We start from the raw sequence: 24,615 nt of genomic DNA, 5'->3' as shown, positions 1-24,615 counted from the left end.
ACTTTGGATGTTCAAATGACATCCAAGTTGGTAAACCTGTAAGCAGGCAGACTTCCTGTTGCGAGAAAACACATGGAGATGCGACGTGATTAGCAGACGACTCAACGTGTGGAAATTTTACCTAAGGTAAATGTTTATAATCAAGTTGGGGATTATTGTATTTTTTATTATAAAATACTTAGCAACCGTAGTGTACCGATTTACAAGGAAGTTAGTGTTACTGCAAACCCGGCAAATGACAGGCCATTTAGCCTGACGTCCCGTGTAGGGAAGGTAATGGGGTGGCTGGTAGACAGGTACTTATAAAAAGGGGGGGGGGGGGATGGATGACAGGGTGGTAAGTTAAGAGAGAAGGCAGAGGACGAGGTTAAGTGACGTCAGGAGTTCCGCAGAGGAGTGTGTTTTGGTCGCTGTTCACGACAATGATGAACTATGTCGGATATGGAAGGGAGGCCGGGATGAGAGTATTTGCAGACGATGTGTACAGCTAGAAGGGGCAGTAGGTAAAGGAGGCAGAAGAAAATAAGTACCTGGGGGGTTATCCTGCACAATAACCTGGGATGGGCTAAAGAGGTTCAACAGCATGTGAGTAAGGGAAGGCTTTGGGGCTGCTTGGCAGAAGCAGGTAGGAGGGTAAGGGAGAAGGCACACTCCACATTGGTCAGGCCAGTGATGTAGTATGCAGCTTAGATCTGTGAGTGCAGCGTAAAGCAGCGAGGTGGGTGATGGGCATGTGGAGGAGAAGGGAAGAGAAATGCAGTCTGTCTGAGATGATCAAGGAGTTTGGGTGGGAACCATGGAGGGGGTTAGTCATGGAGGTGGGACTGGTGGCTGCTGGGACGAGGGCACACAGAGGTAAGTATACAGGATGGAGAGAGAATGAGTGGAAGCTCCGGAGGGAATGGAGGTAGACGGAAAGAGGGAGGCGCGCCTTCCTGGTGAGGACCGGAAGGGTGTGGAATGGGCTGGAGGAAGGAATGCTGGGTGTGAGAGAGGTGCAAGGGATGTGAAGAGACTATGTACTTAAAAGGGGTTGGGGGGTAGAGTGAGAAAAGGGGAGGACTCCTTGCCACAGGATGAAACTCAATTACGAGTGTAAATCAAATCAAAATCAATATAACGACCCTTACATCTTTACTACCCCTATATTTATACAAGATAAACGTGATTTTTTTTTATGGCAAGAAACATTAAAATTACTTTTTTTATCACACTCTAAATACCTAGTTGATATGTACTAAATTCCCATTTATTCTCTTGACACTATTTAGCTTCAATAATTTTCCTAATGATTTAACACTTATTACTAGTGATTATAAATAGTTGTAACAATTTCAGTTTGTGACATCAGTATTAATCACGAAACACTTGACTATTTCCACTCATGACATAATTTAAAAAAACTATTTGTGAGTTCCACTGTCCTCAAGCACCACTGCTGCTATCACTGATACTCAACTCTGCTTCATAATTTCATTAGTATTTATTATATGAACCTTCGCTGCAGCCTGTATATTTCGTAGCACATAATGACATATATTCTGAGCACCAAACACCTCTTTATAGTATTTATGTGATAACTTTTTCTTCCATTTCGGTTACAATTCTGGGCTTTTTCTGACCCCACCTACACAAATTTTATTATAATTTATTTCATGAAACTTGAACGTTCAAAGCATTTAGTTTTTGTTTTGTTTGAATTCTCTTGCCAGGGCTTTGGTGCGGTGTTCCTCATCGCCATAGTTCCGTGCGTCTGGGCCACAACCGCTCACTGCGTCCCGAGATGGAGTCTGGCGACGTTGAAGTGAGGTTCGTCTCGGAGCTGAAGGTGCGTCTTCTGTCATGCCACCGTCTCAGTTTTTACACTCGGCTCTCTTAGGAATAACTTATAAAAATTACCATTTTCTTGTGTGTTTTGACTTAAGTTGGTAATCCTTGATTATCTGCTTGTGTTTTTCTGTTGCAACACCAGCCTTAATAAATTAATTTTGTGTTAGTGTTTGTTCATTATGTGTTTTGATGTTATTGACTTTATTTTGACGTGATAACGTCTTATAAATCAATGAACGCCGGCAGCACGCACAAAAAATTGACACGTTCTGCCTGAGGCGACTTGCAAGAACCGGCCAACCTCCGTGCGAGAAAATCTTCTATAATATCAAACAGGTTAAGGCGGGCTTTTCAACTAATTGTTTGTGATTATATTTGAACAAATTATTTAAATTAAATCTGCAAAAACTGAAAACAATATTTGAAATTAAAAAGTATGCAATTTTTCATCAATGTTTTCTTATGACGGTATCATGTAAAATTGTCATCCGTAAACCGACCGTACAGACAACCCTCCCTTGTTACTGGTGTGGCGCCAGGCGTGCAGAGTGCTGCAGTGCGGTTGGTGGCTGTGGTGTGTGCGCAGGGCAGGGGCGTGTTCGCCAACCGGCCCTTCAAGGCGGGGGACGTGCTCTTTGAGGAGGAGCCGGTGGTGTGCTGCCAGTTCTCGTGGAACGCTGCCTACAACTACGCAGCCTGCGACTACTGCATGCGGTGAGGGTCCGGCCCTCTTGTCTCGGCAGGTTCTGTAACACGACACCGGCCAAGCCACTTGTGTTCAGATTCCATAAGTTGAATTAAATTAATTATTTTTTTTTTTTAAAAAAATCCTAATTTGTGGGAAATCCCAGACTGCACTTTGGGAAAAACCCATTCTATGGAGAATCCTCCTCTTGTGGGGAAAATACCCTTTCTGTGGTTAAGTCCCAGTCAGATGTGCAAATTTTCTGGACATCAATTCTTTGATGTTATAACTTTTTTGGTTCAACATGAGTGGCAGAAAGCGGGATCTTGTATTGCTTTCATTTGAACATGCCGTTTTAAACAAAACAAAAAAAAAAGGTTGTTTGGTTTAAAAAAACACCTGTTTTCTTTTCCTAACCCTGGTTCCGACAGGTGTCACAGCGCGTTCATCCGGCAGGTTCTGGAACACGGCACCAATCAAGCCACTTGTGTTCAGAATTTTTTTTTGGGTGGATTACTTAAGTTGACTTGGCGGTTTCAGTTCACGCAAAGTTTGTCGTTACTGTGTGGTTTCATCTCGGTACAAGTTCCTCCTGTTTTCTAGTGGGTTACGCAAAGAGAGAGAGGCAGAGACAGACCTCCGACCAATGTCAATGTAGTTTATTGTGCAACAGCTCTAGTTTTTAAAAGTTAAGGGCAGTCTTTTTGGTGTGTGTTAGCAACTTTGGGCACAGCAGTATGTACCTACTATTTGTAGGTATAGTGGTCAGCCTCTAAGTATTCTTGAATTGTAATCTTACGAAACTTGTCAGTTGAACTCATCTTGTGAATGGTGGTTGTAAAAAAATGCTGTTGGCTTTTCCCTCCATCAAGAAAGTAATTTCCATTTGTGATGACCCATGCTGAGAACAGAATAGTTTTTAGATACTGGCCTTTCATTCTAGATAACCATTATTCAGATCCCATTCTTGCAAACTGATTACTTCAGTTTGTTTTTTTTCTTTCCAAAATTGCTCCATTTTAATGATGGGCCTTCGCTGCCCCTTTAAGAGCGAACATGAACGAGGCAGTGCGAAGAGTTTTGTTTGATTTGAGAGAATGTCTCGTCCCACAGTAATGCCCCGAGGAGGCTTCAAGGCATCGGGACCTTCAGGATCATCGACTCGGGGCTCATGCATGAGTCATGCCAAGGTGCTGGGATTGAACTCACGACCTTCGACACACGAGCGCGATGTGCTAGCGATCACAGTCGAGTACCCTGTTTGATGGGCCAGTTGTTGAGTGCGTAGGGAGAGAAGCAGAAGCAAGCCTGCTGTGTTCCTCTCTCGAGGAAGTACGTGAACATTGGTTGCCTCTGTAGGAAGTCGTCGCGCTGACAGATGAGTAACTAGACCTGTGCGAATACTAGTTTTTTGATGTGAAACAAACATCAAATTGAATGTTTAAAATATTCACGAAGTCGAATCGAATTGCGAATATTGTCCTAAGGAATGCTATATTACACTTATTTTTATAGAAAGCTGGATTAAAGTAAAAATATATATATTTTAACGTTTCTAATTTTTGAACTGACCATTTGATTAAACAATTGATCCCTGTATATAACACCATTAAATTAATTTATAAACTAACTATGCGTAATATTAATGCTGAGAATTCATAAAAACAAACCTGAGTGCCACATTTGATTTGATTTTTAAGTAACCAATTTTAATCGAGCAAAATATATACAACCAAAAAAAAATAATTAAATATTTCTTGAGGAAATCTTAAGCTTCTGTGTTTTAAAGTTTCGCATCAAACGTTCAGCTTCTCATCGGACGTAAAGCTTCAAATGAAACGAATATATAAAATTTCTTGGCTGAGTCAAATTGAGTATTAAAAACAGCTTTGATTGTTTGACTTAGTGGAAGCTTGGCACTGGCGGTTGTGCTGGAGTGTGCAGCGCGCCGCACGGCGGGGCTTGCGTCTGTGCGCAGGCCGCTGGAGACCACGGAGGACAACGTGCGCAGGCTGAGCGGGCGGAAGTCCCTGGTGCTGCCCTACCCCGAGTGCTGCCCCACGGACCGCTCCCGCCACGTCCAGTGCCCGCACTGCGGGGTAATGCTCCCGTTCACTGTCTCTGTCGCAGTCTTCAATGTGTGATTTACAACTATCTAGAAATATTATTTTTCACTAATTGGACACGTGGAAAAAATTGTGTTTGGAAATATAAAGCTGATATAATTAATAATGAGATTCATACTTCTCGTGGATGGCCGCAGAGTCCCGACCGTGTGGCAAGTAGTGAATGTAGCTCACTTCGCTGTGACTCGAGGGTGTTGATGAAAAATCAGTTACTGGGTGTTCATATTCCATATGCAACATTCAAATAACTACCTATTTTTGGCCTAAATTAGAATAATTTTTTTCTCAGTCTCCTTCGGTATTTGGATCCATCTCAGTTATTTACTTAACTAATTTTTTTGTTTAGCATTTATTGATGCTAAAAGCTACATTTCATCACTTTGCAAATTTTTTTAAAGGATTTAATGTCTGAACAATAATTTTGTTGAATGGTACTACATGCATGCCACTTGATGTGTTAATGCCGTTTAGGCTAGTGCACCAAGGAGTGTATACAGAATTTCATTTACTTGAAGAGGAGGGGGATGGGGGTCAGAACTATTTTGCCTGCTGTTTGCTTTCAAATTCTTTCCTTTTATTGGTGGAAATTAAGTATAGATTGTCTGTAGGTTTTTTTTTTTTTTTAGCGGGGGGTATAATTCCCCTTTATCCCCTTCTCCATACTCCCCTGAGTACACATACAGAACGACTTCAACAGCACGAACAACTAGCTATTCCGGATAGATATGTAATAATTGTATAGTATAGATGTTCCTTCTCTCTGTCACAGTCACAAATCATTTGGGTGTCTGATTTTTTTTCCCTGTGCAAAACAATGCTCTCTCTTTAAAGGTTTTTTTTTTGACGTGACAACATCTAATAAATCGATGAACGCCAGCTGTACGCACGAAAAAGGATGACTCATTGTCCCGTTACACTTTGTCCTGTTACGCCCATTGTACATTTGCGCCGCATCTATCGCTCTTCCACTCGATTGGAACAACCATCGATTTGACTTTTTCGAGGCACATTAAACTTGAAACACTCCCATTCGTTTCAAACTCTTCCTATCATCGTCCTATCCTTAACAGAATAACACAGATTGGAAGAAGTTAAATAGCAAACATGTATAAAAGTTATAGTTAAAATAATCTGTTCATTAAAGTAGTAAACATATTTGAATTAATGAGTGCAAATAAAAGTAAATTTATCAATTAAATTGTAGATTTCATTTCACTCCTTTTTGTATCCATCCAAAATAGTGATAATTCAATAAAAATGATTAAATTTTATTCATAAAAGTATGCAATCATTTTATCAATGTTTTGTTATGACGTCACGTTAAACTGTCGTCCGTAAATCGACTTTACAGACAACCAATTTTTTTTTTTAAGTTTAGTTCACATGTAAATGAAGAGGATTATGCCCTCATTCTCAAAAATTACTCAAAATATCAGTGTAAGAAAGAGAGAAGAGGAGTTAACCCTATTAGGTATATTAGCCTTGCATTTAGCTTCTCGGAGCCATTTCTGTAACGTGTGTTTGTGCCAGTTGGAGTTGGCAATGCGTGGTGTGCGCAGGTGCGGTACTGCAGCGCGGCGTGCCGAGACGCGGCCTGGGGCCAGTTCCACCGGACGCTGTGCCTGGGGTCTCCCGACTGCCAGTCGCACCCGCTTCAGCGCCTGGACGAGGCCTGGAGGTGAGAGCACTGCGCACCCTCGCTGATCGTCACGTCGCTGGCAGCGCTGCACTGTGGGTCACCAACACGTGTCTCGTCACTCAACATGAACATTTGATTCGTGTATTTCCAAAACTGGCCATCTCCCTCAGAACAGTTTTGCGAGAAATCGAGGAAAACTGTTTACTCAATTCCTTGATGTGGCATTCAAGACGGTTTATTAAATGAATATGGCCGCTTTTGTAATTAACTGCTCCTTATTCACTGTGGGTTACCGTGGAATTTGATTTTTCTAGAACAAAACCATTTTTTTTTCTTTTTTGTGGAGATGGCCGGTTTTGGAAATACACGACTCATTTGTGGATGTGCGAAGCTTCAGAAAATAAAAATAAAACATACCAGGAGGGGGAAAAAGAAACACTCACACCTATTGATGTGCAGTAAGTACTTAAAATAATTATCATTAAGTACCTAAAGTTGTAACCTGATATTTTTTTCAAACAAAATTTCACTTAGTTTTTTCGCCTAGAAAAAACTATTTCACTTATATTTTTAGTTTTAGATGTCATATTTTTTAAAAAAAATTTGTGTCTTGGAAAAGTTTTTTGAAACGTTCCCTTTGCCTTGTAGGACTCTATTAAACCATTCACTAGGGAACATTCTGCCACAGTATTTGGCTATCTTAACCAAAGAGTCATGCTGTTTGTAGGTTCCAGTTCTACGCAGTTAGCGCTCTGGGCAGAACTCTTTTGCCACCCCCCATCCTTTTCCAGTTACCCCTCAAAAATCATAGAATTTTACCAATTCAAGCGTTATGAAACAGCAATTCACTATGGTTTTTCAAACACGTTTGTTCTTATTCTTACTTAAATTTAATAAATGGTTGTTGCCATTTAATTCATCTCTTATAACTAACATAATAAAACATGAGTTATAGTACTTATAGTATATGTACTGTATATGGTTAAACAAGTTTTAAATCTATTTCTACAGTATTTGTTTTAAAGCCTGATATTTTTAAGCTCACTTCAATAGTAGTTAGACTAAAATTTCCTCTTGACGTGTATTTTCCAAAGTGTAATCATGACTGCACGTTAAAACACTTATTTTCCCGTCCCTCAAGTTTTGTTTTTTGTACATCAAATTCTCCCGCCCCTGAAAACCTGGTGCTGTGGGCAGTGTAGACCGGGGCGAGGCTGTGTGCCAACAGGCAGATGCACTACCCTCCGGAGACGGCCTCTGTGATGCTGATTGCCCGCATGATCGCCACCGTGAGGCAGGCGGGTGACCCGGAGGCTGCGATCGCCTCGTTCATGCAGGTGGGTGCCGATCCCCGGTGCGAGGCTACCTCGCACGATGCGGAAACACACTATGCCCCCTAGGTGGACTTAACGACTTAATAAAAAAAAATAATATTTTTTTTTATCCTCCAGAATTTTATTATAGTTACGTTGATGGAACTGATAGTACGCGATTACACTGGTACAACAAGTTAACAATAGTTTACTCTTTTGAAAAGCCTCTGGGAAATGCTCCGTCCTAAAAGTTTTATTAGATAGTTTTCTCCCACCTTATTGTCCGACGCGTCCGTTTAGTTTTCCTGCGAAACGTTGCGGAACGTTGCGGCCGTTGCAGCTGATGGAGACGTCATCCTCTTGGTCACCCCAATCTGACCACCACCATGGATGGACGGCGCCAGCGCAGCCCAATCTGCAGCATCTCGTTCTACTACAATATTCATAGCCCGGGTCACTGAAGAGCCGGTCACCCCTTTGCAAGCTTCCTTGTCGAACGGTTACGTTTCTGCTGCCCGAGGGACCCTCGATTGCTGTCCCCTCTAAGTCTCTTAGCCCTTCACTGTGTGCTCGCCGAGACTTCCAGCACGTCGCGTAACGTCTACCGCCTGTCCACTCCGTCGCTCCTCTGGGCCCTTTAACAGTCCTCGCCGCTCACCACCGCTAGTGGCGCTGCCATCACCAGTGGCGCTGCCATCACCTTGCGCATGCGCGACTACCAACCACCGTGTAACTTGAGCCCACCTGACGTCACAGCGGCGCGGCCGTTTAAAACGTAATAACCGTTTTATCCTCCCTCCACTTATAAAAAAAACTGCCTTTTTTTTTGAAGCCCCACAAATCGCACTCCCTACCTACCAGAGGCTTTTTTTTTTTTTTTTTTACAAGTTGCACCCCCTACCTACCAGAGGCTTTTAAACTTTTGTTATCAATGGTTTTAATTACAATATTTTTGTAACTATTAGCTATGAAACTAATACAACTAACTCACACATATTCCTGACTTACATGATACAATCGTAATTACAAAAAGTATACAATTATTTACATATTGCTACTGTCCATCATTCTGGGCTACATAATGTTTTAGATGAGAAACATGAACTTTATTAACAATGGTATTGTCTTGTACCTCACCTAATTGGACAGTCACTGGAGTTAAAAACTTCAGGACTCGATAAGGTCCGACATATTTCGGCGCTTATTTCGCCGTAAAATTCTGCGCTTTGTTACTCAGATAATGTGTCTCCACCAAAACCAAATCTCCTGTTTTTACCGTTACTTCTATACGACCTTGGTTATATCTTTCCCTAAGTCTTTCCCTATGCTTCCTCAACTTATCTAGGGCTATTTCCCAGTCTTGTTGACTGAATACTCGATTATCATCCTCACTTGTAACATAACTGTAACACCACGTGTTTATCAACGGATGGTACAAGCGCCTGCCAAAAAACATTTCAGCCGGTGTTACTCCTGTCGCCCCACTTTTAACATTATTAAAACATAATCCTATTTCATACAGACCACGATCCCAACGAGTATGTTCACGAGCGTGTGTTTGGTATGCCTTCAAGGCGTATTTCAGATCACGATTGGCCCTCTCCGCCACATTGGACTCGGGCCGGTACGCACTTATCTGAATAAACTTTACCCCCCAGTTTATCGCTAAACATTTCATTTGTTGTGACACAAAATACGTGGCGTTGTCGGTTACCATGTTTAACGGTGACCCGAATATTGGAAAAACTCTTTCCGTCAAAATACCTATTATATCCTGTGATCGCGTTTGACGCATCGGAAATAGTAATACAAACTTGGTACAGCTGTCAATAAGCAATAGAATATACTTAAATCCGGTTTTACTCCGCGGTAAAGGACCGAAAACATCCATATATACTCTTTCCCAGGGTTTTCTCGCCACTGACGCCTGATGTTTTCCTTGCGGTTTTTTATTCCTTGGTTTCGTTTTCTGACAAATATCGCATTCCTTCACCCATGCTTGTACCTCTTTATTCACCTCGGGCCAAAAAAATTCACGCTTAATCCGCTGCAAGGTTCGTTCTCGCCCTTGGTGAGCCCCGAAAAACGTGTCGTGATAATACTGAAATGCGAGCCTCCGCAATTCCCGTGGTAAAAACACTCCAAACTGACCCCTTTTATCAATTTTCCCTATCAATCCGCTTCTAACTACATACTCTTTACTCCCTTCCTCGATTTTCTTTTTTATTTTCTCACACTCTGGGTCGTTCGTTTGCTTCGTCTTTAGATCTACAAAGATAGCCGGTACTTGATTTAAGATACATAATGTACCTCTATCGTAGTCCTTCTCGTCACTACTACTCGTGACGTCGTCCTCCGCGTCGGGGCGCTCCTCAGAAAACATACGCGACAAACAATCCGCGACCTTATTATCGGTACCTTTGATATGGCTGATTGTAAAATTAAAACGCATTAACCTCATCACCCACCGGCTAAGTCGTCCTAATGCCTTCTGTGATTTTAATAACCAAGTAAGTGCCTGATTATCCGTTTATACTTGAAATTGTACCGGTTCTAAGTATTCACTGAATTTTTCCATGCCAAACACGCATGCCAAGCACTCTTTTTCATACGTTGAATATTTCCTTTCGTTGGCATTTAGTAAACGGCTAGCATAAGCTACCGGTTTTAAAGCCCCTTCGACCCGCTGATTTAATACTGCACCTACCGCAATACCACTGGCATCAGTCTGTAAAACCAATTCTTTTTCAAAATCCGGTAGCGTCAGTACCGGCGGCGTGGTCAAAGCGCGTTTCAAAAATTTAAACGATTTTTCTTGTTCGTCTGCCCAGACGAAATCAATTCCTTTTCTTTTCAGCAAATTTAAAGCGTCAGTCTTATTCGCGTAGTCCGGAATGAACTTAGCATAGTACCCTCACATCCCCAAAAATCTGCGAACGGCTTTTAAATTTGTTGGCCGGGGAAAATTTACGACCGCGGCTACCTTATCGGGATCTAATCTTAACTGACCTTCTGATATGATAAATCCTAGAAATTTCGTGTGTTCCTGAGCCCACGTTACTTTATTTGGGTTTACCGTTAAACCCGCCGCGCTCAATGCTTTCAATACCTTTTCAATGTGCTCCTTATGTTCTTCCCAATCTTTGCTGAATATACAGACATCATCAATATAATTAAAAACAAACTCATACTGATATTTACCTAACACCTGCTCTAGTACTCGTGATAGCGCCTGTACACCATTATTACATCCGAACGGCACGCGGCACCAGCTATAGTGCCCCCACGGCGTAACAAAGGATAAGGGTTCTCTCGAGTCCGGATGTAACTCGATTTGGAGGAACGCTTGGTTTAAATCTAATATAGTAAAATACTTCGCTTTTCCGAGCTGTAATAACGCCATATCCACACTCGGGGCCGGAAAGGGGTCTGCGCATAACTTCAAGTTTACCTTCCTCAAATCCGTAACTAAGCGATACGCCGATGGTTTCCCTTTGCCTTTCGGCACCAAAAATGCCGGACTAGCATATTTACTGTTTGACTTTACAATTACTCCTTCATCCAACATTTTTGCGGTTATCGCACGAAACGGCTTGACCTTGGCAGCAGCCACCTTATACGGTAAACAAACAACTGGCTCGGCGTCCTTAAGATGAAAACGATACGGTAAAACCGTACAATGTCCCAGTTTGTCAGTCAAAACATCGGCATATTTTTCTTGAAAATATTCAATCATGTCCTTTCTTTCTTTATTCTCCGCAACCCGGTACAATTGTTTCTCTCCTTTACTTATTTCTAGGTCGACCTCCTGCCCTTTTTTGTTACTAAATCCGAAACGCAGTTTACCTCGACGAAAATCAACTATCGCCTGTGTATGAGACAAAAAATCTATCCCTAAAATTACAGGATAATTTATATCATCGAGTACATAGCACTCGTATTTCCAGGTAAACTCGCCCATTCTAATAGGTACCCGTACGACGCATTCTGACAACAAAAACCCCCCGTTAGCTGTGGTGAATTTCACTTGTGGTATTTTCTTCACCTTTATAACCCCAATTTCATTTTCCCGGAGTAACTGATTACAACATTTTTTTCCTATCAATGTACTGGAAGATCCCGTATCCACCAGACAATGCACGGGGATTTTTCCAATCATAATAGGCACGGTAATAGAACTAAGCGGTTTCTGCTTACGTAATGGTTCCGGTCCCTTTTGTACCTCAAACTTTTTCAAAAAACAGTTTCCTCGTCAGTGCCCTTTGTTACCGCACTCCCAACACTCGGTCCCATTTTCGCCTATATTCTCTGACGTCGTCGTCGTGCAGTCAGCACGTAAATGATTATTGGACCCGCATTCCCAACATTTTTTTTTTATACATTTGTTTTCGTTTCCGGTAGTTTGCGTTCTTTGTTCCTCATGACTACTATCGTGACTCCCCTCCCTTTCTACGGCCTGTAAAGTCTGTTTCTTTTCCTCTGAATATTTCCCTTTTGTCTTACACTCCAACTTCAGGTGACCTAATTTCCCGCAATTCCAACACTCAATTTTAGTGTGGTCGCGTCTCCCCGCAACAGCTACGTCCCGTTTTCGGGGCCTATCATCTTTACTACGGTAATAACATTGCGAGTCGGTGTGATTAACTCGCCGACAAATACTACACGGTTGTCTGGTTTTTTCCATGCCTGCTGCTACCGTAGACGGCATAAATAACTTAGCGCTATCCAATTTCTCCATCTCCTTTACTTCCGCTAGCTGTAGCAAACTCGCTAACGTAGCCGGACGTGTCGCGCCTATAAAATACCTCACGTATTCCTCACGAAAGTTATTCATTATAATCGCTGTCAATTTCTCTTCCTCATCAGGCATACCGAGAATTTCGACATGACGTATTATGTCAGTGACATAATCTGGCAAATTTTCCCCCTCTTTCTGTGTTCGCTCCAAATACCGTAGCCGTATTTTCGTTAATGACCAACTGGAACAAACTTTACTCAAACATACCTTAAATAATTTATCAGCGGTCCAGACTTCTAACGTGGCTTCCGCAAAAATTTCCCTGAATTTTTCCGGAACCTTCGCGATCATTCCACCATACCACATGTCGCGAGTGCCTATACCTAATTTTAACATTTTATTCAGCTCAATTAAGAAACTAATAACATGATCTATTTCCAAACTTTTTAAATCAGGTATTTTATCAATTAAAGTCGTGACTCTACTTTGTACCTTTAAACCAATCGGAATAAACTCTCCCACGCTGCCTGCCGTCCCCGGATCTTTATCGCCATCCCGGCGAATAAGCTCTCGCACCTTGACCCTTAATGCCTCAATGCCTTCATCGGGGTTATGCTCCACGCCCGCCTCGCTCAGCATCGCGATCAGCGACGCTTTACTGAGCTTCTGAGCCCAAGAAGTGGCGGAGAACATTATGATTACGATTATTACTACACACGCTAGTGCCACACTCGTAACCAAGGTCCCATAAAAAGGTCGATTACTTCTTACCCTGTTGAGACACGTGGCACCTAACCGGTTTAACCGCCCCATTCAGCTCCACCTCCGCTCTGAAGGAGCAGAGTGGCGCACCTACGTTATGCCCCCTAGGTGGACTTAACGACTTAATAAAAAAAAATAATATTTTTTTTTATCCTCCAGAATTTTATTATAGTTACGTTGATGGAACTGATAGTACGCGATTACACTGGTACAACAAGTTAACAATAGTTTACTCTTTTGAAAAGCCTCTGGGAAATGCTCCGTCCTAAAAGTTTTATTAGATAGTTTTCTCCCACCTTATTGTCCGACGCGTCCGTTTAGTTTTCCTGCGAAACGTTGCGGAACGTTGCGGCCGTTGCAGCTGATGGAGACGTCATCCTCTTGGTCACCCCAATCTGACCACCACCATGGATGGACGGCGCCAGCGCAGCCCAATCTGCAGCATCTCGTTCTACTACAATATTCATAGCCCGGGTCACTGAAGAGCCGGTCACCCCTTTGCAAGCTTCCTTGTCGAACGGTTACGTTTCTGCTGCCCGAGGGACCCTCGATTGCTGTCCCCTCCAAGTCTCTTAGCCCTTCACTGTGTGCTCGCCGAGACTTCCAGCACGTCGCGTAACGTCTACCGCCTGTCCACTCCGTCGCTCCTCTGGGCCCTTTAACAGTCCTCGCCGCTCACCACCGCTAGTGGCGCTGCCATCACCAGTGGCGCTGCCATCACCTTGCGCATGCGCGACTACCAACCACCGTGTAACTTGAGCCCACCTGACGTCACAGCGGCGCGGCCGTTTAAAACGTAATAACCGTTTTAACACGAATCGATCAAGGGAGGAATGGGTCTTGGCTATCTCGGTTTTTGCATCAAACGATTTTGGGAAAAAATAAAACAGTAATAATTCAAGATTCATACCGACTAGCTCCTGTACACAAGTCCAGTTCATCTTGCTGTTTTTAATTTTTAATTTTTTTTTAATGCTTTCTTTTGAATGGTCATAAAATTTACAGAATTAAAAATTAAGTTTTTATAAAAAAAATTATAGAATGGTTGTCACATACTAGCCTCTTCAGAGTCATAAATGTGTTCTGTTCTCTTTGAATAACAATAAGCATGAATGAAATGGGCAACCTTTGTAAAACCACCCTTTCATAGTGTCAATTTTTGCTTTAGAAAGCTTACATGTTATTTTAAGTGCTCCCTGGAGCTGTCTACTTTGTGTGTTGCGTGAAAATTATGTACTGTGCTTGGTAATGTACACGTTGCAGATGTTTGTATTAATTAATTAGAATAACTTTCTCAGCATTTTAAATCTGGCATACTTTTCCCAACGATGATACAACTGTTCGTCCTTCATTAAACATTTACTTATGCACAGAGAAAATGAAAGATGTTATCTAAGTTTTCGTTGTTACTACTTTGTTTGCAGTTGGGAATACATTCCATTCGTGTCAAACAGAGTTGAAGCATGTTTCATTGATTCAGTAAATTGGTTGGAATGGTTAAAGGGTTAAAAGAAGTGCTATCTAATATTTTTTGTGATGCTGAAGGAGAAGTGTGTTGCTTGTAGGCTTGTGTAAAGCTTCGACTAAGTGAATTAATCTAAGATATTTATAATATTTGATTTCACTTTGCCAAAAAATGTACTATTTGTTGTATTTGAAGCTTCGGTTATGATACAAAGATTCACGTCTGACATAAATTTTTGCATCTGTTGCAAAGATTTAAAACGTTGGGTTCCTAAGATTCGCTCATAAAAATTATTAGGTTTTTTTTTTTTGTATATGTTTTGCTTGAATAAAGTTGGTTAATTAAAAAATAATCAAAATGTGGCACACTGTGTTTATGAATGCTCAGTTTTATGCAAGGTTATTTTATATATATATTTTTTTAATATAATTTTATACATCCATCCCAAATAGTTAATCACTTAAAGCAGTTCAAATATTACAAATGTTTATAATGATTTTATTTTATTACTTCTATCCTGTTTTTTTTATAAGAAAAGTGTAATACAGCTTTGCAGAGAACAATATTCACAATTTCATTCGACTTTACAGATATTTTTAGAAATGTGATGTTATATTTGTTTTGCTTGAGAAAGCTGGTGTCCGCACAGACGTGGTTGCCTGGTGCTGTGTGCAGTTCTGCCACCGCTCGAGCAGCGAGGAGCAGCAGCTGGTGCACAAGCTCCTGGGGGAGCAGTTCGCGGGGCAGGTGGACGTCCTGCGGCAGCTGGCGAGCGAGGCCCTGTGCGCCGACTGCGTGCGCCAGGTGAGCGCTGCTTCCAGCCCTGCCCCGTCCACGGGCTGCCTGCGTACGTACACATACAAGACTCCTTTCCTTCTTTAACTATGTCTGCCGTCTTGTGGGTTGTGGATCCAGGCTGTTAACTGTCGAGCAGGAAATTTCTTCCATCTGCAGCAGGGTTGGCTCATTTGAACCACATACCCAGCTAAATACTCCTCTAAAATTTAAAAAAAAATTGTAGTCAATTCCTATTCTGTGGGAAATCCCAGACTGTACTGTAAATATCTTTCCCGTGGTTAAGTCCCAGGCAGATGTTCAGATTTTTGGACTTAAAGTTCTTTGATGTTATACCTTTTCTGGTTCAACATGAGTGGCAGAAAGCGGGATGTTTTATGTCTTTCATGTGAACATTCTGAGAACCGAAATAACTAATGTGATAAAAAAAACTGGTTTGAACTTTAAAAAACCGGGTTTAAATGGAAAAAAAATTAGTTTTTTTTCCCCCCTTCAACACTGCTCTGCAGTGCATTTCGTTCAAATTCTGTGCACTCACGTTGGTACACAATCACACTTGCAAGCAGTGACTGCAGGAAGCCGTGGAAAGGTGACCACAGTGTTGTGGTGCGTGCCGGCAGTGGCTGACTCCCGAGGGCTTCGTGTCGCTGCTGGCGCTGGTGGGCACCAACGCGCAGGGCGTGGGCACCAGCCCCCTGTCCGCGTGGGTGTCGCGCGTGTCTGCCCTGCCGCTCGGCCCCGGGGAGCGGGCGCGCGTCGACGCCTTCGTCGACGAGTTGTACGAGGCCATGCAAGCAGGTGACGTTTGTTCACCAGCAATATGGCGCGCATGATTCCAAACACCACCAATGATTGCACTGCAGCGACGTGACCTTTTTTTTTTACTGACATCTGGTAATGACAACCACAAAACAACTGACTGTAGAAAACACGTCACTTCCGGGCGCCAGGTGGACCACCTGTTAAAACCGAAAAGTCCTCAACTTTCAGGCAGGCTGGCCAACGTGACAGTTTTGTTCTTTTCTTCAGGCACTGCACAATTATACTAAACAGGTGAGGGTGCCCGTCCGGTCGTCCTCGTCGTAGCTCCACGTAGTTCTCCTCGACACGTTCGTGCCCTCGTTTCCTGGGATAGCATGTGCGTTCTCCAGTGAAGGGATGACGCAAACCTCCGCATTCGCCCCTGGGTCGCCTCGTGTGTTCGTATGCACAGATGCTCACTTGCCGTACTGTTCAGTATTTGGTCCTATCTTCTAGCTTTTAGCGTATTTGCCGGAAAATAACGTGACTCTGAATATGATGCGTCCCCTAACCTTCAGGAAATGGAAATCACAATTCAAACACATTAGAAATTATTTAAATTTACTAGAGCTTTTCATGTGCCACTTTGGTGAACAGAGTTGGCTTCTTTATTTTTTCAAACAAGGGGCATTTATAAAAAAAAAAAAAAGGAGTTTTATGGTTTTTTTTTTTCGATTGCCTTGACCATACCTAACAACAGTAACCTATAATTCTTGGGTGAGTTGAGTATGAATGTAGGAAATTTTTTTTTTTTCCCCCCAGTTTGGAGCTAGTTTTCACTCACTTAAACAACTGTAGATGCAATACAGTTTTTAAAATACAACATACAGTGGTATGTGATTCAACATTTAATAACCTGGAGGAACAAAATTGATAGAAAATCATACTTAGAAGATAGGTATTGCACTGTTAATTTATGACTATATTAATTTTCTCTTATTTGTTATTGCTAGAAATACGTGCCACAACCCAGTCGTGACTTTTAACTTGAGTTAGTGAAAAGTTGTAATTCGCGTGGTAAACTTTGCTATAAACCGATAGTTGTGTTGCTTTTGCCAAAATTGTTCTTTTAATTGATGTTTTCGATGTAAAAGCTGCCATATTGTATTTTTGTCAGTGTACAGTGGGAGGAACATTTAAGTGAGTGACTTGTAAACCCTGGGGGAGAGACGCCACCCTGTTGGAGCCGGCGGGCGCTGCTGTTGCAGAGGCGGGGCAGTTCCTGAACAGCGAGGGCGCGGGCCTCTACTCGCTGCAGAGCCGCTGCAACCACAGCTGCCAGCCCAACGCAGAGGTGACGTTCCCGCACAGCAGCAGCCGCCTGGTGCTGGTGGCGACGCGCGACATCCTGCCGGGGGAGGAGGTGTGCGTCAGCTACCTGGACGAGTGCGCGCTGGCCCGCTCGCGCCACTCGCGTCACCGGCTCCTGCGGTCAGCATCAGTGCAGCTAGGCCCCTGTGGACCTGTTTGTGGCGTTGTCCTCTGCCTCTCGAGGAGGTCACCCCTGGTTCTGTGTCGTGTCGCCGTCCCTAGTGACCTCACTCGCGACAACATGTCTGGCACGAGCAAATTCAAAAATAAATTTGAGATTGAGTAGTCCTTGCCATTGTGAATTTTTTGATCACTATTCAAAGTTTTTAGGATTGCTTGGCGGAGGCATAGGACCTAGGTGCATACAGTTACAGGTTGAACCCTATTAGTATTAAGCATCTTACTGTAACATAAGTAGGGACAGGATTCTATAGTGAATTGCAATAAAACAAAAATAACATTGAAATGCAATTTATATTTTGTATTAAGTAGCATTCATTTAACCAAAACTTTATTTAAATCATAAAAAAAAGGAAACTTTTAATGTTTGAAATTCAAGAAATTTCATTTTCGGACAAAAAATTGTACCAAAGTATATGGATTAGAAAATTAATTTAATTGGTTTGATTGTGCAACTGTTTTTCTAAGTTTTCAATCTCAAAGTTACATATTCTTGTATTCCTTGGGAAATGTTAAAATGGGTCCTTTCTACTCAGTATAGAGATTCAGGTTATCAAAATACATACATAGTAATCGTCACCGGCGAGTACATTTCTCTGTATTTCTGAGAGTTGTAAACTCCTTGCTGATAGGCTGGCCAAATATTAGGTAAGCCCAGCCAGCCCCAATCTCGCCTGAGATGGACAGTTTCATGTTGTGGAGGAATTGTATGCCATAACATAGTGAGTGCTATTCCCAAAAAATACAACTTGGCTGTGCTGACTAAACTATAAATACCTCCTCGACAATACTGGTGTAAGATTACCACACTTTAATAGTCAATTAAAGTCTTCATTATGTACAATACACAATATACACATTTATATAAATTAATTTCCAGCATTAATAGATAAGCCATACGCCATACCTCCAACGACTGCATATTCGCTGGCAATTTAATAGTTGGATAAATTGTATTTATTTATACCTTATATGTATTATCTTATTTCCTAGTATTTATTGTGTTAACATTTTTTTGGTATTATGAGTCCTATGCCTTATTTGGTCATCTTAGTTGTGGCATCTTGTGTCTTTTTTGTATTAGTTGATGGTGCCTGCCTTGTGTGTAGTGGCTACCCTACCAAACAGTTCCCACCATATAGTGTATTTTTTTATTTTTACCAGTCAGTCAGTCTTATGTTTTGTCTACTGTGTATCTGTATTTTTGTTGTGCCTATCTTTAACGTTAACTTGCTTAACTGTTGGTAGGCAAGTTACAAATAAATAAATAAATAAACAAGGTTTGAAATGTTGCTAGTAAGATAGTAGCTTTGTTTTGCATTGCAGGGAGAACTACTTGTTCGTGTGCACTTGCTCCAAGTGTGCAGCCGAGGCTAGCGAACCAGACGAGACCAGCGAGGAGTCTGGCGATGGTGAAGACGAAGATTCACTTGAAGAGGACTAATGGACTTTTTCTTTATGTAGCTACAAAAGTTATTTTAGAACAATAAATTTTTATAACCTTTTTTTATTAATAAAAAAGTGTTTCGTAATCCAAATGTCCCACGAAGACACAGAGGAAAGTAGTTTGGTAAGTAAATTTCTTTATTAGTGTAAAGTATTTTGGTTGGTAAAATTCCGAAAATATCTGATTACAGGCTGTTTGAGTTAGAAACTAATCGAAGTGTGTGTGTTGACTGTAGAATATCCGATTCAAACACAAACTGTGTTAAATGGTATATATAAAATACATTGTAAACAAAGAAAATTTTAATATTGAAGTGTGAATGCCGTACATAAGATTGCATTAATAACAAAACTTTGTGTAATCGATTCAATTCAAACTCATTATTATATTTCCTAAAATTGAAAGTTACAAACATCATACAATATCTGTATGATTATCGTGATATCAGCATACAAATAGTCACTTAAGAACGAGGAACCTCTGAGCGAAGATCTAGTAGATTTCAATTTATCCTGGTAGACTAGATGGTGTCGTAGAAAAAAAATGTCTTCTATAATATTTTCAATGTGCGATTAGTCGACGACGGTTACTTATTGTATTTTACTCCTGAAGTCTTATTTTATTGAAATATTTATAGTAGGTTATCAATCTTGGGTCAAGTTTATCCGTATTTTGACAGTTTTATAAAATTACTTTTGTCTTTTTGACACACTGCAGAAACATGTCTATTCCATATTGTTTTTAGAATTCAACTGCCAAAAATTCCAAACAATAACCCAATCATCTGTTGCTAAAAGTGACTCTTATATTAATTTTTTAAACAAAATTGAAATTTGGGTGAATCAATATCTGCAATTAAAGTGAATTCACCAATCATGGTTTGGCTTACAAGGTAACCACATTATATATAATATATTTGTTTGAAAGTAATTATTACAACAAATTTCAGATTACATAAATAATGTGTATAGGTACTTGCTTAAGTTTTTTTAAATAGTAGATACCATCCATAATGAACTGCTAGTCCACCAAACTTGTGAAAAGCCATTTAGTAAAATAAATGTTGATTGGTAGTTAATATTATTGAATTATTAAGCTAAAAGATCATTTAAAAAAAAAAATGTGTATAAGACCAGGGGGTGGTTACAATTGCATGATCACATGGTAATTCTGTTAACTTCTTTGCAGAGAGGGGCTACAATTTTGAGCGTTACAAAAGTTCCGGTCGCATTGGGGGAGTGGTTGGGTTCTGTGGTGTGGCAACCGTTAGAGATGGAGAATAGTTAGGTACATGGTGTGGAACCAGTAGAAGAGGGGAATATATACTATGTGGTGGGGGAAACAGTAGAAGAGGGGAATAGTTAGGTATGTGCTGGTGGGAACCAGTAGAAGAGGGGAATATAAATGTGGTGGGGGAACCAGTAGAAGAGGGGAATATAAATGTGGTGGGGGAACCAGTAGAAGAGGGGAATATAAATGTGGTGGGGGAACCAGTAGAAAAGGGGAATATATATATATGTGATGGGGGAACCAGTAGAAAAGGGGAATATATATGTGATGGGGGAACCAGTAGAAAAGGGGAATATATATGTAATGGGGGAACCAGTAGAAAAGGGGAATATATATATGTGATGGGGGAACCAGTAGAAGAGGGGAATATAAATGTGGTGGGGGAACCAGTAGAAAAGGGGAATATATATGTGATGGGGGAACCAGTAGAAGAGGGTATATATATGTGGTGGGGGAACCAGTAGAAGAGGGGAATATAAATGTGGTGGGGGAACCAGTAGAAAAGGGGAATATATATATATATGTGATGGGGGAACCAGTAGAAAAGGGGAATATATATGTGATGGGGGAACCAGTAGAAAAGGGGAATATATATGTGATGGGGGAACCAGTAGAAAAGGGGAATATATATATGTGATGGGGGAACCAGTAGAAGAGGGGAATATAAATGTGGTGGGGGAACCAGTAGAAAAGGGGAATATATATGTGATGGGGGAACCAGTAGAAGAGGGTATATATATGTGGTGGGGGAACCAGTAGAAGAGGGGAATATAAATGTGGTGGGGGAACCAGTAGAAGAGGGTATATATATGTGGTGGGGGATGCAGTAGAGGAGAGTGCGTCAATGGTGACAAATGCATGCACTATGGGTCGGATGAAAAGTAGGCTGGGGGCATAAGTATGCAATGTAGCATGCTGTATGTTTGTTGTAATGATCGGTAGGTTTAGATGGCAGGGGAGAGGTAGAAATGAGGCAGCAATGATGTAACACAATTCTTGTATTGCTGCTTCTGTTTGTCTACTAGTCAATTTTTGTAATGTCTAATGATTGAACTTAACAAATTTCTTTTATATATTGTTTCGTTTATCATGAACATCAAGCAACATGTACCACAGGAACAATGTATACAAGATCATGCCATCAGGATCAAGGGATAAACTTGAATACATTATACAGAACTTCACACTATATTCCGGTTGAATAGTGAGCAGTTAAATACATGAAAGTACGTTGGAATTTAAATCCAAAATGTTATGATTGGTTGGAATGCATTTTTAATGTTACAAAAGTTACGAAGTTGGCCAAAGGTGAACTCTTCGGGCGTGTTCGGGTGGGTCTCAACCCTGTGCACAACTTCCTCAATCCTCACTAGATGGGCCTACGATGCATTTGTACGCTAATGATTTCATCTGTACCAACATCAGAATGTCTTTCACATTCGGAGCTTAAATATAGGTAAATAATTTTTAATAATGTGACTTGTGAACGATCTGTGATTTTACTTCCATAATGTAATTATTTTTACTCATACAACATTTTAGTGTTGAGAAAACCAGTTAACAAAGATTTTTATTTTAGATAAAGATGTCAATCAACAAATGTTATACCGTCAGGTTGGAGTCCTTGTTTTTTTAAAATTGCATTCGTTATTCGTTGAAAGATCGTTGTGTTTTTCATATGCCTGCCTAATGTGCATATTTAAAATTATAAATATAATGCATAACTATTTAATTATGTGTAGCATCTAAAAGTTACTGAATCTGGAGACCTCGGTAAATAATTATGTTTAAATTTATGTTAATTTTGTGTAACCATGTTTGTTTCAAATATCGGTTGACTCTTGAAGGCCTACATTCCTATTTGCGTTGATTGTTGCTACCATTTAAAATAAAGCCTATTTGCGTTGCCGTCGCCCGGGTTCTCGTGTTCGAGACTCGGCGGTGTTCCTAGCGGGAAGGCTGTGCTGTTGCGGGAAAACGTGTCCGGGAGGGCGCCAGGCTAACGCGGGGGTTAGCCACGAGGTGGGTCGTGAGGTTCGAGGGCCCATGCGTGGCCCACTAGGAACTGCGGCGGTGGTGATAATGATGCTAGGGATACCTAATGCTTGTTGCCCCACTGGCCCTACACAGCATAGGACGCTGATCCCTAGCTGGATGGGTGAGGTTTTTAGAAATAATGTACACGATTTTGCAGTCGTTCACACGTCACGCACAGAGGGTGCGGAGTGGGCTTTAATTACGTTGGTAAACTACATGGCACTTACAGTCACACGAATTCCCTAATACAAAATACATTGTCCATTACACACTATGCGCTCTGACATGCCGTCACTGACATTATGCCCTCACGCCAGTTGCAGCTGAGGGAGAGTGATCGATTAGAGTCTGCTAATCCCGTAATTGGTAAGCTGCGACGCGCGTGCCCACCTGTGTGGACCGCGGCTCAATATTAGATTAAGAACACGTCTACGATTGGATGTAGCTAGTGCCTGTGCACTAAGCAATTATATAAAGTTCTGTGGTGGCGGGAGTCGGCCCGTGCCGTATATTGCACGGCCCCACGTAATGCGTGGTGTGGGGCGTGTTAAATTGACGCGGCTGGGTTAGGCCCTACACCGGAAAAGGACCGGCCGCACACGGAGAGTATTTAAACAAAAGTTCGGTTGCGACTATAATTACCAGATTGAAGTTCGATGAATACAAAAGATGATGGCTCCCCGTGGGACGTGCGTCCGTCCCGGTCCGCGAGTCGCGCTGTACTCGCGTCTGGCCCTGGCGCGAGGGGAGGGGTGAGCTCCCTGCCGCGCCAGAGTTTCTAAAGTTCCGTTATTCGTAAAAAATTACGTTAATAATAAAAAGCAAGTGGCTCTAAATTCATACAATAAAACTTAATGATTAACATAATATCTATATATGTTTTAGAAATGACATTTCAAGAACTTGTATAAAATAAGTTTGAATATTAGTCATACTGGAGACTGTCTGTTTCTTGATAACTACTCCAGTGGCGAATGATAATGCTAATTTGGGGCGGTTTGAGTTACGTCACATATTTCCCGATTGAATTTAGGCTGAAGGCCGCAAGGGTTGCACTCACAGCTGTTTTAGTAGAAAGTTACACGTGAGAGACCCGGGCACTCCCACGTCGCACTTGTGTTGCATGGTGTTATTAATTCAATGTGGCGGGTTCGTTAAAGTTTGGTGAATTTACTGTATACATGGCTTGGTTTGTACTGCCAATTAATGAAGGGCGTTGAAATACCTAAGTTCCGCGGCGCTCGCCTGACGGGTGGGCCATGGCTAGGGGCGCGTTCCGTTAGCGGGGTTGGATACTGGCGGTTGCCAGTTGCAGGTCGAGCTTTAGGGTGGCCTTCGGTCGGACGACGTCAGCGTGTATTGCATTAGATGGACATAAATTATTAATATCGCGATTTTACTAACCAAAGATGGTTATGTATTGTGAAACAACTAGCAAATAATTATCTAATATACTTTTCATTTATTAGTAGAAACGTAACTGCTAGAATTTTCGTAAATGTTGGTTTTATTGAGAATCTCGTCTGATTATATAATTTAACTTTTTAATTATATTGAATTTAGTGAGAAATATTTAAATGAAAATTTTAAGAAAAAACCCTAGCAGGTATCGAATCCATGCTTGCAGAATATCGACCCATTGATTAAACCATCAACTACACCACGCCACAGAATAAACAAATTGTTTATTCTGTGACCACGCCATACATATCAATTAAATTATATATGTGTTTGTGTGTGTGTTAAATTGAATCTGATTAGATGAAAACTTTTAACTGTCAATATCGGCAAATTTACAAGATATTGCTTTGTATTCGAACCTTACAAAGCTTCTAAATAAATTAAAAGTCTTAAATTTTACGCGATGTTTAAAACGAAACAGTTTTTTAAAACATATTTATTCATTTATATGAAACTTCTATTTGATACATTGTTCATTTAAGGGCTACATACTACTAGCGCCGTTAGTTCGCAGGCCGCAGCGAGATTCATTAAGCCGATGGAGTCGCTAAGGCAACGGTTGCGCTAAGGCAAAGGATAGGAAGTTACCAACATGGACCAGACCTATTATATATGACCGTGGTCCCGACTATTCCTACGTCGCTAGTTGCGCATTATCAGGTTTGCCAATCTAAAAGCTTGTCGAAACCAGAGAATATGAAAGGAAGTTCCTTATACTTGGTCAAAGCCTTTCAG

General features: G+C 41.3%; 1 protein-coding gene across 2 annotated transcripts; it reads left to right on the top strand.

Moving 5' to 3' along the window:
- The first annotated feature begins 18 nt into the window (after positions 1-18).
- Positions 19-20,208, top strand: LOC134535194 (histone-lysine N-trimethyltransferase SMYD5). Of its 2 annotated transcripts, none has more exons than XM_063374215.1 (10): positions 19-126; positions 1,713-1,828; positions 2,417-2,544; positions 4,494-4,614; positions 6,201-6,319; positions 7,509-7,617; positions 15,234-15,362; positions 15,974-16,151; positions 17,363-17,585; positions 18,972-20,208. In XM_063374215.1, the coding sequence occupies exons 2-10, from the start codon at positions 1,784-1,786 to the stop codon at positions 19,087-19,089; spliced, it is 1,170 nt and encodes a 389-aa protein (XP_063230285.1). In that variant the 5' UTR covers positions 19-126; positions 1,713-1,783; the 3' UTR covers positions 19,090-20,208. The 2 variants fall into 2 exon arrangements, with proteins under 2 accessions (XP_063230285.1, XP_063230286.1); XM_063374216.1 differs by having other exon boundaries at positions 27-126; positions 15,234-15,405.
- Positions 20,209-24,615: the final 4,407 nt, after the last annotated feature.

The sequence above is a fragment of the Bacillus rossius genome, chromosome 8, assembly GCF_032445375.1.
Source record: "Bacillus rossius redtenbacheri isolate Brsri chromosome 8, Brsri_v3, whole genome shotgun sequence".
NCBI lineage: Eukaryota > Metazoa > Arthropoda > Insecta > Phasmatodea > Bacillidae > Bacillus > Bacillus rossius.
The sequence above is the reverse complement of the archived record's forward strand: the minus strand, read 5'-3'. Positions and strand labels throughout refer to the sequence as shown.

What these genes read in the sequence shown, in the direction of transcription:
- LOC134535194 (XM_063374215.1), top strand. Translation starts at nt 1,784, where the DNA reads ATGGAGTCTGGCGACGTTGAAGTGAGGTTCGTCTCGGAGCTGAAG. An exon ending in GCCTGCGACTACTGCATGCG is followed by an intron (nt 2,545 to 4,493) that starts GTGAGGGTCCGG and finishes GTCTGTGCGCAG; the next exon opens with GCCGCTGGAGACCACGGAGG. An exon ending in GCGCCGACTGCGTGCGCCAG is followed by an intron (nt 15,363 to 15,973) that starts GTGAGCGCTGCT and finishes GCGTGCCGGCAG; the next exon opens with TGGCTGACTCCCGAGGGCTT.